Below are 15,269 nucleotides of genomic sequence, written 5' to 3'. Positions count from 1 at the left end.
TGAACAGAACCGGACCCAGAACCGATCCCGATCCCTGTGGAGAAACACAGGATGCTAGTAAAAAGATAAGAGGAAATGAAATCAGATGTAGGTGGCATGAGATTAGTAGGGACTGAAGGCTTTTCATAATGCCTTTTGTATAAAAACCATTTTGCATACTGTTACAAAAATTACTAGGGAAATGGGAATGGGGAGGAATATATTTTGAAGAAAAAAATTGACACTTTTTAAAAACCACAGTCAGAGCATACAAAAAAAAAGCTTTCAATAGCTTAAACTTTGAGGGAAGAAAACAGCAGGAAGGGAAGGAGAGGGGAAGAAAAAGTTTCCTTGCAATTCATTTGGTTTTAGAAAAGGTTAACAGTGGTTAGAATATCATTTCTCTTACAGTTTCAATTATAATGAAATATTAATGAGCCAGTAAAAGCCATTTTTCTCAACCTTTATCTGCTGACATTTTTTGGAGCTTAAAATAAAAAGCTACTGTATGGAATAATAACCGTAAAGTTAACTAGCAAACTTGGTCCTGATTTTCAAAGTTGTTGAAGGCCCTAACTCCAACTGAAAGCAAAGGAAGCTTCAGGCATTCAGAATCACTGAACTTCAAGCTCCAAACCGTTCAAAGGAGAGGAACTTGGTTGTTAAATAAAAAAAGAAATTAAGTACAAGGCCAGAGTAGAGTTTAGTCCCAGCCAGCTCTCGGTCACGCTATTCTCTGGAGTATGGTTGTTCAACTGGATTACTGGCTTTGTTTGCCCTGTAGAGTTTTTGGGGCTCTGCAGGTTTCCCTGTTCCTTCATAAACTGAGCTAAGATCTGGAATTGTGCAAGGTAACTGATTCTCTATCCTACTGGGATCTTTGAAATTACAGAGTTCTTGACTCTTATTGCATCTCCTTGCCCTGCCTTGCACAGATTAACACATGTATGGAGCTATGAGACTTGGAAACTTGATCAATGCAAAATAATGCACATTGGAAAACATAATTCCAACTCTACATACAAAATGATGGGTTCTAAATTAGCTGTTATCACTGAAGAAAGAGATCTTGAAGTCATTGTGGATATTTCTCTGAAAATATCCACTTAATGTGCAGCGGTGGTCAAAAAAGCGAACAGAAGGTTGGGAATCACTAGGAAAGGGATCGATAAGACAGAAAATATCATATTGCCACTATATAAATCCATGGTATGTCCACATCTTGAATGCTGTGTGTAGATGTGGTCGCCCCATCTCAAAAAAAGATACCCTCTTCCGAACCTTTTCCAATTCCAATGTGACAAAAATGATTAGGGGTATAGAAGAGCTTCCATATGAGAAGAGATTAAGACTAGGACTTTTCAGCATGGAAAAAGGGGGGGTGATATGATAGAGGTCTATAAAATCATGACTGGTGTGGAGAAAGTAAATAAGGAAATATTATTTACAACTTCTCATAACACAAGAACAAAGGGTTAACCAAATGAAATTAATAGGCAGCAGGTTTAAAACTAACAAAAGGAAGCATTTCTTCACACAACACACAGTCAACCTGTGGAACTCTTTGCCAGAGGATGTTGTGAAGGCCAAGACTATAACAAGTATCAGAGGGGTAGCTGTGTTAGTCTGTATCCACAAAGGACTATAATAGGATTCAAAAAAAGAACTAGATAAGTTCATGGAGCATAGTTCCATCAATGGCTATCAACCAGGATGGGCAAGGATGCAAAACCATGCTCTGAAGTGTTCCTAACCTCTGTTTGCAAGAAGCTGGGAATGGGCAATGGGATGGATTACTTGATGATTACTTGTTCAGTTCATTCCCTCTGAAGCACCTGGCATTGGCCAATGTTGGAAGAAAAGATATTGGGTTAGATGGACCACAGGTCTGGCCCAGTATGGCCATTGTGATGTTCCTATGTAAAGGATGCACTGATGTACCACACAGTATGGCAATTTTAAAAATTAGTTACTTACAATTAAAATCTGTGCATAGGCTAAGCAAAGCATGAAACATTCGAACCAAGCCATTTTTAGCTGGACAGACCCTGAAAGAAGTTAGGCAATCAGTAAAATAGCTCTGTACCTCCATATTGAGAGTTCTAAAACCAACATCCTAACACATGAACACACAAAATCAGATACAAAAATTGTTCATAACTTTGCTTAGGTACAGCTGAGTTTCTGTAAATAATACTTTATGTGCTTGGCAATATACAACTCAGAAAGCCCTTGTCCCGAAGAGCTTAAAACCTAACAAAACAAGATAGATACAGGATGTGCTGGAAAGCTCAAAGGAATATTCAGTATTGATAACTTTTATAATCTGTGCTACAGCAGCACCTAGAGGACCCAGTCCAGATATTGTGCCACTGTACATGGCAGTGTACATACTCACAAGAGAGAATCCCTGCCCTGAAGAGCTTACAATCAAAATCAACAAGACAGGCCAGGACAGGACGATAAACAGAGGCACAGAGCAGGGGAAACAGAGGAGAAATTATCTGACCAAGGTCCCATAACAGGTCAATGGCAGAGCTGGGAACAGACCCCAGTGTGGTCGATATGGCAATTTCCTGGATATCCTTGGGAGACCATATTGAATTAAGTTTAAGTATCTTTTGGGTCCATTGTAAATGCAAAGTTTATGAATTATTGTGGGCTGGGCCTGCAAGTAACCTATTGGGGGGGGGGATGTGATGTGAGGCCTTTAATATAGGACTATATTGAACAATTTGCAGAGAAGAAGGTACTTTTGGGACAATGCTGTGAACTGTATTTCCTGGGAAATACCTAGGGGGAGGTTAAATGCAAATTCTTCACTGCAGATATACAAAAATCCAGCCTTTTGAAGCTACGCCCTGAAGAATGGGTCACTGTCTGATGATTTATCTGTTCCTGGAGACTGGAGATCAAAGGCCCCAACTGTATAAAGAAATGGCTGAACTGCCCAGCCTGGGTTCTGAATCTGAGATGGTTATGAACTTGTAACTACAAAGAAAACCCAACTGTGGTTTTGAAGAATTGACACCTACAAGAGCCTGCGGTTGGAGCTGGGGGTGACCTCTGGAAAGCTTTTTAGCATGTGTGTAGGTTCCTCTGTTGTTTTTAATATGTTTTCTTTGTACTGCTTTCACCTTAATAATAAATGTGCTTGCTTAGAAAGAGCTGTGTGGTAAATTTTAACTGTAGCAATACACTGATCATAGGCCTCTGGAAAGAAAGCAAAGCACAGATGTTGGTCTTCTAGGCACTCTGGCTTGCTGAGGATATCACAGTGCAAGCAGGGAACTGTGCAACCTTAAAGATCCCCATGTCAGGTGGGAGTGAGACGCAGGCCTCCACTCAAGAAAGACGAGAACTCAGAACTGGAAGCCTAATAGTGGGTGCCTTTGAGGGACCACAGAGGGGGAATACAGGTGCAGTTTCCCTGAAACTGACATTCGGATGTCCTGGTACCCAGTTTAGTACTCTATCCAATAGACCACTCTGTCTCTTTTTAACAGCCCTGGAGGAGAGAGCTTTTAGGAAGGATTTTAGTGAAGAGAGGATGATGATTTGTTGGACCAGAAAAAGAAGGGCATTCTACCTATGGGGTTGGCATGGAAAACGCCACAAAGACAGTTGTATGCAAAACAAGACAAACTGAACAGTGTGACTGGCATAATTGGAATACCAGGGGAGGCAATAGGATGAGATATGGCTGCTGATGTAGACTTGGGTATAGCTATGCAGAACCTTCAAAGAGATGACAAAAATACAATCTGTGCATTAATTTTCAAGGAAGATCAACTATATGGGAAATCTGAAGGAGTAAAATACGATATTTTTCTGTGTGTGCCAATGGCACTCAAAGAAATGTTAGACATTCATCAAAATTTCAAAGTTAGGGTGGGTTTTTTTCCATTTTTTAAATGGCCTGTAGTTCAAATATAGTTTTAACAATTTTCTTCAGACTTGGCAGAAAAATTCTCCTTCGCCTTAAAAATCAGTCTGAAAATTTTCATATCAATTCTATTTTGCTAAACAAAGTTATAAGGGGCTAAAAATAAGACTTTTTTTTTTATCATGGAGCCTAGTTGCAACCTTAATTATGGAACCATGACTAACATTCCATCATGGAATTTCAAAAACAAGACAAATCTCAATGCAGTTTAACTCTAAACAGCAAATATGAATCATACTGTTCTAATGCGGCTGAATGGGGAGGGATAGCTCAGTGGTTTGAGCATTGGCCTGCTAAACCCAGGGTTGTGAGTTCAATCCTTGAGGGGGCCATTTGGGGATTTAGTTGGGGACTGGTCCTACTTTGAGCAGGGGGTTGGATTTGCTGATCTCCTGAGGTCCCTTCCAACCCTGATAATCTATGTTATATGGATTATGAAGCAAAATAGTGTGAAAGAAGGCTAATAGTCACTGCTACACTTAGAGAATGAATACATTATAGATGGATGGAAGGAAAACATTGATAAACAGCACTATTGTGAACTTAGATAGTTTTATTCTTCTGGCATGTTAAGTTTTTATTAAAATGTTACGGTATCACCTTCTAGGAGAGTTACAGAAAAATCATCACCATCAACTGTCCAATTCAGTCTACTCTCTTAATTTTATTTTTAAATTGTAGGTTTGTGTTAGCATATATTTCATGTTTGTTTCTTCTTTTTTAAAGTCTGCTTCTATTAATATGATAGCATCAGAGGAATACTATTTTACTGTATCATTTAGACCTGGGGATCTGAAGCACTGGTCCATGGACCATTGATGATCAGTAAAGCATTTGCTGGGAGTCTGCAGAGTGCTGACTGACCATATGGTGCTCAGTCCAGCAACTAAAACGCATTAAGAGACAGCCAAAGACCAAATACATTCCTAATATTACTTTTCTATATAAGCAATTACAGCTGCAACATACATCACATAGGTGAAATCCTGGCCCCACTGATTTCAATGTGCAGTAACTTGTTACCTTGTGCAGTAACTGTGGTTCTTCAAGATATGCATCCTTATAGGTGCTCCACTTCGGATGCACATGCACCTCTTCAGCCCTTGATCCCATTTTCCATTAGCAGTGTCTGTTCAGGCCGCACATGCACTCTATACAACCTCGTGCCACTCTCCAAGGGTACAGAGGGCTGCACAGGTGAACCACCCTCAGTTCCTTCTCAATCCCAACATCCAACAAGGACAGTCTGAAGCAGAGAGGAAGGAGAATAGGTATTGGAGCACCCATAGGGGGACATCTCAAAGAACCAGTTACTGCAAAAGGTGAGTAATCTTTTCTTCTTCTTCTTCTTCAAGTAGTGTCCCTAGGGGTGCTCCACTTTAGGGTGACTCTTGAGCAGTATCCTCACAGGAAAGAGGGAGCTTCAGAATCAAGTCCAAGACTTAAGCCAGTACAACAGAACCAAGTGCTGAGTCAGATCTGATGGCATGGACCAAGGCAAAGTGTTTAGATAAAATATGCACTGAAGCTCATCTAGCAGCTCTGTGTCTCTCAGACACTGGAATCTTTTTGAGTAACACTTAGAAGCTATTTGTGATCTGGTACAGTGTGCTACAATTCTCTGGGGAGGCAAAGCACCAGCTGTATCATAGCAAGTGGCTGCCAACTATTCAAGTATGTCCCTATGAATTGTATTCTCTGTACAGGGGCTGACTTGGACTACTTTGTGTTTAGTTGGAGACCCAACTCCTGGAAGGTAGAGAGCTGTATGAGTGGAATTTAGTACTGCTTCAAAAGATCAGCCCTTGAGTAGCCAATCATTGAGATATAGGAAGACTACAATTGCTTCTCAACAAAGATAAGCCAGCACTATTACTAAAGCCTTTGAGAACATCACTGGGGCCAAAAGAGAGGCTGAAGGGAAATACTCAGTAATGAAAATGATCCTGACCCATGGTGAAATGCAGAAATCTCCTGTGCATGGGACATATTGCTATATGGAAATAACCATCCTGCAGTTCGAGGGCCAAAAACCAATCTCTTGTCTATTTAGAAGGGATTAGATCTGCCACAGTCACCATCCAGAACTTCTGAGACTAACAATTTGTTCAGTTATCTTAGATTGAAGATTGGTCTCCACTCTCTGCCCTTCTTTTGCATGAGAAAATACTTTGAGTAAACTACTTTCCACCTCTGTGGGGATGGAAATGGTTCTAAACAAAGGAGAGAATGTACTTCTTGACTCAGCATAATCTCATGAGAGGGCTCTCTAAAGTGGAACAGGGAAGTGCGGTGTGGTTGCGGATGAGATATAAAGTTATAACCTCCATGACCCACTTGTCTGTTGTAATACGCCACTAGTCTTGTTATAAATGGAAAAGGCAGTCTCCAAAAGCGGGAAGGTATGCAGAAAGTAGCAGCTTGCAGATTAGAGGTGGAGAAGGAGTTGAGCCCTCAACCAACACATCAAGATTGCTGTTTTGATGATGACAGTTTACTAGTTGAAGGAGGGTGGGAATCTCTTTTCCTTTGGAATTTGTCTTTTTCTAGCAGGCTCAGCAGTTCTGTGAAAACCAGAGAACTGAGCCAGCCACGATCTCTGGGAAGTTTGAGTCCTGCTAAATCTCCTCTTGTTTGTAGGGGTGTATATAACAAGATACCTCAATGTGGCCCTGGAGACCTTCATATGTACAGAGACTAATCCATAGCTCCCAAGAAGAGCTTCTGACCAAACAGGAGGTCCTCCCCCATGTTATGAACCTCTCTCAGGAATCTTGACAACTGGAGCCACACCACCTTGTGCATGACAACTGTTGTGGAGATGGATCTATCAGCAATGTCCGTGGCATCCAAGGACACTTGGAGAGGGTCTGGATAATAACTAACCCTTCTTAATAACAGCATGGAAGTGTTCTCTATGCTCCTGTGGAAGATGTTCAACTGAGGACACAAACTTGTTGTAACTCATGTAGTTATTCTTGGCCATGATTGCCTGATAGTTTGTGATACGAAACTGGAGGGTCACAGATGAGTAGGCCTTCCACCCAAAAAGGTCTAACCTTTCTGGTCCTTATCATAAGGAGTAGATCTGGAGTAATTTTGTCTATCTGACTCATTTACAGCACCCACCACCAGGAAATTAGGTGGGGGTAGGGAAACAAAAATTCTGAGTCCCTGAAGGTAACATATTTCTTATCTGCCCATTTACAAGTTGGCTGTATGATGGCAGGAGTTTGCCACACAGCCTCTGCAGGATCCAGGAGTGCTTCATTAACTGATACCACAACCCGGGTGGCTGTCACCCTCTGGAAAATGTCCAGGAGCTTGTGATGTGAATCTTTAACCTGCTCAAGAAGTATTTGGAGGGTGTTTGCCCCTCTCCTCACATGGTCCTGGAATTGATTAAAATCATCAGTCATCGATGATGGTAGAGGCACGACTGTCTTGTGTGGAGATGAAGAAAAAAGAGGGGAATTTGTGACCCTAGTTTCCTGGTGCAGTGGAGCCAGAGGTCTGGAAAATTGCTGCCAATAAGCTGACTAAGGATCCCAGTAAGACCACTGGAGAGGCCCATATGGGAGAGGGGCTGATACCCAGGACTGATTCCACCATCCCTCATGTGGCTGAGAGTCTTTTTGTTAGAATATGAGTTTCTGTAATGATGCAGAGGGGAACCCCACACAGATAAGGAGGAGGCTGATTGAAGGTTTCCTTTATCCTCCTCAATGTCCTCCAAGGTGGGAGAGGGGGTGGGGGCAAGTAAAGAAAGGTGGAGAGTTCTGCAGTAGCAGGAAGCACAGGTAATCTAGAGACTGTGATCTTGGTACTCAGTGTCATTCAGTACCGTTAAGCAGTGGGGACTCCAGCTCATCTAACACTGACAAGTCCATGGAGTAAAGGAATTTCTGAGGATCCAAGAGGGTCGGTACTGACACACCAGTTGACTTGGGCAGTAACAAACCTTTGGAGTACGTAGGCATTGGGGCCAAAGGGGTGTGCTTTGATTTTATCAGTATTGAGTGTGCCAAGTGGGAAGGCACCATTGGTAAAGTCTAAAATAGATGGTGCTGATCTGGAGGCAGATGGTACTGTGGCTCTGCCAGTGTTATGTTTCTCTGAAGTGCTCTGGGGTCTGCTCCACTGGTACTAGAGGAAGAGAGTCTTCCAACTCGAAAGTACCGAGCTGAGAGACTGAGGCCTCTAACACTATAAACCTAGCAGGAGATCAGAACTTCTTGGGAGCTGGCTCCTTGTGGTGGGCGACTAAGCTCCTCTGCTTTGGAACCTTCCCTAAATCCTCTGAGATCTTCTCCCTTCTAGAGAAGATCTTAGCCAAAGGGACACCGTCTGGAGACAGATGAATGGCAGGGGGAGGGAAGGTGGAAGGTGCGGGGTCTGTTGACCCGACTCGGAAGGAGGTCAAAGGGAGTGTTCCATCAGCAGCAGCTTCAGTTTGGTCTCCCAATTCTTCTGAGCTCTAGATTTTAGAGCCAGGCAAAAGTTACACTTTTGGGAGATAAGAGACTCTCCCACACAATGGATACATTTAGAGTGGCTGTTGCTGATTGGGACAGCCACACAACAAGAGAATCAGCTTTTGAAACCTTGTGAGCCAGGCATACCCAGGCCAGACCAAATAAGCTCACCAAAAAAAATGGAAGAGGAAAAAAAGGAGGGGTGGGGGGAGAAAAAAATGAAACCTCTCATATCTATCTAACTGATTTTATTCTAACAACTAACACTAACTAGAAACACTGAACTAAATTACAAAACACACTGAGGCGCACACAAGGCAGTCATGCTAGAGCTTCATCTCAGGCAGAGGTTGGAGAGAAGGAACTGAGGGTGATTTGCCCGCGCAGCCCTATATGCCCTGGGAGCGTGGCACAAAGTTGTATAGTGTGCATGCATAAGTCGAACAGATGCTACTAACAGGAAATCTTCAAGCAAGGGCTTGAGAGGCACATGTGTATCTGAAGTGGAGCACCGTCAAGAATGCTACTTGAAGAAGAACTCTCATTTACTTCAATGGGAACAAGATTTTACCCCATATCAACATGAATGAGACCAGAAGTAAACCATATACAGTAGATGCTTATTAGTAAGAACTGATCAGTGCCCTTTGGCTACATTGCACCGAAGCGACTGTTGCTGTTATGGGGAGTGTCAACAATTCACAGCAGGGAAAGTGTTCCCAGGGGAAATGTTGCTCGCAAGCAGCCGTTGCTCTTACAAGGTGTTGCTGTAAACAAGCATCCACTGTAAAGTGTCCTCACAGCACTATTTTAAGATGTAGTCCACACTACGAAAAAAGTTTGATATAGGAGCCGCGATAAGTGATTTTCATGAAATGCCAAATCAGTGCTCTTAGGTTTTATGACCTCTTCTGCCACTGAATGTCAGTAAAAGCTCAGGCAAGATACCATTTCTGTATGTGTTTACTCATGAGTAAAATGTGTATAATCCTTACCTACTTCACAAAGGACTGTGAGGCTTTAATGTTCATAAGGCACTTTGAAATGTTCACTTGAAAGTGCTACTTAAGTAGCTTATATACAGTATTATTATGGTTATGAAATATTAACAGTCCCTACAATTAGAAAGTCCAGCACATCAGTTTATGAAATCCTACGGACCCAATTTTCATCACTTCTGGAGACTTCCCATGTTCTTATTAAGAACACCCTTTAGAAGAATGGAAGAGGAAATAGATTATTATTTTATTTCTGTTGATTCCATTCTTATGGCATCATGAACCTGTTTCACACTGAGGATAAGGGCTCATTTTATTCAGAGGATGGTGTGCGCTTGCACTGACGTGTAGCCAATTTCTCTAATTTAACCTTACAAAGAAAAAATATTTTAAATGTTAATAGTAGTACTTTCAATTCACTAGACTTAAATGTTAGCTAAAGATGATGGTTTAACTTTAATAAACTATAAATCAGTGTATTGATAAAAGGAGCTTTCTTAAAACAGTTGAAATATTTATCTGCCTAAAATGAAAAGTACCTGAAAAATGTCACAAAGAACTGTACCAGGTCCATAAAGTTGCTGTGCTGTGAGAAAGCAATCTGTAAAAGAAAAACAAATGTTTTCCTGTTACTTCACTGGCAGATAATTTATATCCAGAATTCATCATTACACTGCTGCTGGGATCAACAATTACTATGAAATACTGCTTCATTTTCTTCAAAATGTACACTATGTTGATTTTTTAAAAACAAATATTAAGTAGTATTCCGAGGAAGAAGCAACAGACCTCAGATTAAGGTTTGAAATGCTTCATCCAAATTTCTTTTTAAAAACAAAACAAATAATTCAGCTTTTCCAGTTACAATCCAGGAATATATCACTTTGGTAAATGAGGCAAAAGAACATGGTAATCATCTTTGAAAAGCTCCAAATCCAAAATGATCACAATACTCACAAATAAGAAGCAGCATACAGCTAAAGTTGAATATTTTGAATTACTGCAGACATATTAACCAATAAAGTACAATAAATACTAAAAAGTTCAAAAGTAAGCAGAATTGCTTGGCCCCACTGAAATAATATTCTTAAAGCAAGATCTTCTTGAATAAGTAACTTACACTAAGAGCAGCAAAAAGGCATGAAACACAGAAGATAATAGATACTGTAAAAACAACTATGGCATTCATTTTAACTCACTTTCCTGCAAGCCACTCAAACTGAAAAGTGAAAAACAACCAATTTTTTGGACACAAAACAGAAGGAAGAAAGGAACAGGAAATTGGGAGGTGGTTAGAGGCAAAAGGAGAGATTAGAGAGTCTGGTTAAAAACAACAAAGCAAAGGGAAGGCAAGCCAACAGAAAGGCAACTTGTGATTGGTAATATTGCACAAACTCTTTCCAGGTACCTCCTATTTCCTCTGACTATCAATCCCAGCACCACAACAGGAAATTAACTCTTTCGTGAACAATCTGAACTTTTTCCAACACTAAACGGAAACCGGCAGTTTATACAGCAAAGCTTTTCATTTTTATGGAGTCTGTCTCAAAGCATTGTTTCTATTTTCCCATTAAATTACACATCATAGCAATATTGGTATCAATTTTAACCTATTCCCACTGTCAGCCACAGGTTGAATATTATGAATACCAGAAAAATTACCATTGGTTTATTATTTTTTCCAGAAACAGTCTGTTGCCATATTTGCTTTAAATATCTATATTATATTCCATCTCATACAGTAGCAGGCCAGAACTACAAATATGCTGAAGTGATCTTTATATGCTATAATCTCCTTTGGAGTGCATAATGGTATACTTTCTGTTTTGCTGGAAAGCTTATACCCAACGGCACTGAAAACTGCAGACTGTATGATTCCATTCTTTCAACCCTACTGCCTATACATGATGGGAAGATTCAGCAAGCTGTATTTTAAATTTAATTTTAATGCACTGCCCAAAAGTCTACTTGAGTTTTCCAGTTAAAAAAAGGACAGAAAATGTATTGAGATGCACTTACAGCACTTTACATTTTAAGCACAGAGGGCTAAATCAATGTTTTCTTTAAAACAAATACCAAGATAGGAATATTAATAATTTCAAACAAATCAAATAATTTCAAGCTCCTGATATATTATAGAATCAGGAAGTGAGAGTAACTAAGATACTTGTTATGTTATGTAATGCCTAAGATACTTGTATGCAGTAGTGTTGTAGTCATGTTGGTCCAGGATATTGGAGAAACAAGGTGGCTGAGGTCATATCTTTATTGGACCAACTTCTGTTGGTGAGATAGACACGCTTTTGAGTTTACACACAGATCTCCTTCTTCTGTGTAAGCTCAAATGCTGGTCTCTCTCACCAACAGAAGTTGGTCCAATAAAGATGTTAGACAGACAAGGTGGCTGAGGTAAGATACTGAAACATTAGAGGTAATCCCACATTACATGCATCTGACGAAGTGGGTATTCACCCACGAAAGCTTATGCTCCATCTTCTAGTCTTTAAGGTGCCACAGGACTCGTTGCTGATCCTAACACGGCTACCCCTCTGATATTAGAGGTAACGTTGTACAGTCATAGATTCACAATATGACCTATATTAATGAGATAATATGATAAAACTGTAATTTTTAACTAAAATCTTTTATAGAACAAGGAATCTAGAAGCAGAAAAAGAAACTGGACAGACAAACAATCCTCCTGAAAGAATCATTATCAGGTTACTGCATGCTGAAAGTCAAAGCCCATTGCAACTGAAATACAAGTAAACAAAATTAAACAAGTTTTACGAACCTCTTTTAAATACAGTGGAGGACAAATGACTATGGGCCTAGACCTTCTTTTAAAACAGATCAAAGTGGGATTTATAGACTAAAAACAAGCTGCAGCCATTTCAGTGCAGGATGGATCCCAGAAAAAAATTGAGATGCTTATGTGCATACCAAAGCTGTAAAGCACCTGTGATAACAGAATCAAGGAACTCATCTGTAAGCCATGACTAGAAAAGGATGGCCGGAGCCAGAAGTCTGAATAAGAAATTAAAGTGAAAATGAAAAGATGGATGAGTTCTAGGTAACACAGAAAAGTCAGCTTCCTCTGGTGCATAAGTGACCTAGTAAGTGTGGTTTCTTGATTGATTTGGCAGAGCTTATATTTTTGGAAGGACGTAACAGGGGAGTTTGCATCTTGTAAAAGGGTAAAAAGTCTCAGGTGACTTCTATAATTTACTTCTCACAAGTTAAAAACACCTTGTGCTCTTCACGTGACCCCCTCTGTAGCCTATCATCATCATAATTAGATACAACAACAATTAATAACTTTGCTCAAGTACAGCCTACTTTCTTTGAATACAGCCTGTACTCAAGATTTAATTAATGTTTAACTATATGGAAAGGTTGAAGTGTTTGTTATACTTTAATTAAACTCATTCAGGAAAAACAAAACTGATATGTAAAATTTCTTAATGGATCCAGTTTTTGATTAATGTTAACTCACACTAATTAAAAAATCTACTTAGAAATTGTTAGAAAATTCATTCTGTACTTTAAAAAAAAGTAAGTGCTGTACTTTTGGGGAGGATTCACTGTGCAGTATTTTCCCATGTGAAACAAAGAGGTTATATGTGCAAAATGGAACTTAATCTTAACTATGGAGTCATGACCTGTGGTCCTTCACAAACTAGTGTCACTGTAGATGCCCAAGAATAATTTTGTATTATTAATAAAGGTTATGAGCAATGAGACCAGACCATTCACCACAGTAGTTCAACATAGCACTACTAGTAGAATCTGTTTCCATGTAGTGAGAAGATAGCTGAAAGAAAGCATTACAAACTATCACATTTTTTGAAAACTCAGTGACGTGCAGTATCACATAAAACTGCTTTTCAGTTACATAAAAACTGGATTTTAATGAGATATAAGCTAAAAATTAAAAAGAGTATACCTTACATTTGATTATAGTAAGATCTCATAGTAAAATAAGATTATAGGTGACATGTGGTTACCCCTACTGGTGAATTTCATAAGACATTTGAAATAGCTTTGAATCATTAAGTGGATTTTGTGAGAGCACATAAGGAAAGGGCTTGGCGATGAAATACTTTCTAGGAAGGCAATTTTGAACTGAAATTTCAGTATTTAAGTAATAGCTGGTATTTCTAACTTTAGAATCACTTTTAGTTTAACTGTCGTGGATCATTTTATAGATTTAGATTGATGCAAATCGGCACTGCACAAGACTAAGCATCTTTAGTTGTGGGCTGGTATCACAATTAGCACCTCAGTATTGGAGAGAATTAAAGTAAGTTTAATAAGACTAGAATAACTATGTCCAAATACTGATTTACCGAGATTGTAACTGATGGAGTGAAAAACAATCTCTAAATTGAAATCAGTTCATTTAGACTTTGTAAACACTATTATAAACATATTTGTTTAGCTTATGTTTACATTCTTATTTAATTTTGAGTAATAAAGGCTATAAATAAAGCGCTTCACGTGCCTGCTCATGTCGATTCCAGTCTAGCTGTGTGTGAGCCCATGTGCACGGTCGTTGGATATTTTTGCCTTAGTGCTTTCTGTAGGGTTGACAGTGGCACTCCTTCAGTGCTACGCTCCTGGGGAGGTGCCATGACCCTACGGATCAGGCGCCACTGACCCCATGCCCTCTCAGTTCCTTCTTACCACCCATGGTGGCTAGTGGGAGCGCTTTTCCTTGCACTGCACGGGCTAGTGGTTTTCATCTTACTGACTTGGAGCCTTAGGGCCTTGTAAATAGTTTGTTTATAGTAGTTAGTGTTAAGAAGTTGTTAAGTGTAGTTAGCAGTTAGGGTCCCAGTGGGGACTTTGCCCCAGGCTGGGCATGCTCCAGTCTCCCGGGTTTAAGCCCTGCGTGGACCGTAACAGGCCTATGCCTGTAAGTGACCCCCACAGCAGCTGCCTCAAGGTCTTAGGGGAATCACACAGTGGAGATAAGTGTCAAATTTGTAAAACCTTTCGGCCCCGCATGCAGAAGGAGCAGGATATTCAATTACGGGCTCGCCTCATGGAGTCCGCCCTTTGTCTGGCTTCTGTGCCATCCTGCCAGGACTTGCCGAGTACCTCGGCGCGCTGTGTGCACCTGGCACCATTCCCTGTCGGTAGTGCCCAAAAAGAAGGCTAGGAAGCATGGTTCACCAGCACCAGGCAAGAAGGGCCATGCGTCATCGGGCAAGGGACCTACTTGCCACTCCGGACCAAAAGTTCATGCCTCCCTAGTCAGGACCCTTAGCCCCTTGGAAATTCCACCACCAACTCCTGGGAGCAGCATGGGACCTAAACCCGACTGCATCGACGACTTCACAAGCTCCCCCAGCACTGAGAGAGCAAAGGCCTTCACCCACACCATCGATGCAGCACGTGCCTCAGAAACTGGTAAAGGCTCCCCAAGAGGGAAAGCTAGCCTCCAATATCCCTCAAGGGGCAGTGGAGTGCTGCTGATCCCCCAAGAGGAAAGAGGAATCTCCACTTCCACGCCGCAGGAGTCCAGACCCTCTGTGGTTGCAGTCCAGACCCTCTGTGGCTCGCCCTCGGTCATCGGCACTGCGATTGCAGTCCCTGCCATCTCGATGCGGATCACCTAGATCACCATACTACTGGTACTGTTCACCCTTCTGCTGGTCGTCCTCACAGTGCAGGTCCCAGCCACCTGCCTCGTTGGAATGCTCTCCATCGTATCTCCACTCCCCCCGGTACCAGCACCAGCCCCCTCGATACCTGCACCAATCCCCTTGCTCTGAGCACCGCTCTCTGACGGCGACAGTCAGCAAACCAAGTCAGGCATCGACAGCCCCACTGTGGTCACCGGAAGGGGATTTCTCCGGCACGGAA

The 15,269-nt window shown here is 41.1% G+C and overlaps 1 protein-coding gene across 3 annotated transcripts in view; it reads right to left on the bottom strand.

Moving 5' to 3' along the window:
- Positions 1 to 15,269, bottom strand: part of ATRN (attractin) — a 231,779-nt gene that overhangs the window by 62,076 nt on the left and 154,434 nt on the right. For all 3 annotated transcript variants that reach the window (XM_039540648.1, XM_039540650.1, XM_039540653.1), the window contains one exon: positions 9,938 to 9,999. In XM_039540648.1, coding sequence (XP_039396582.1) covers positions 9,938 to 9,999 — 62 coding nt within the window. The remainder of the gene's footprint in view (positions 1 to 9,937; positions 10,000 to 15,269) is intronic.

This window comes from Mauremys reevesii, linkage group 5 (genome assembly GCF_016161935.1).
Source record: "Mauremys reevesii isolate NIE-2019 linkage group 5, ASM1616193v1, whole genome shotgun sequence".
Lineage (NCBI taxonomy): Eukaryota > Metazoa > Chordata > Testudines > Geoemydidae > Mauremys > Mauremys reevesii.
Note: the sequence above shows the minus strand (reverse complement) of the source record. Positions and strands in the feature narration are given on the sequence as shown.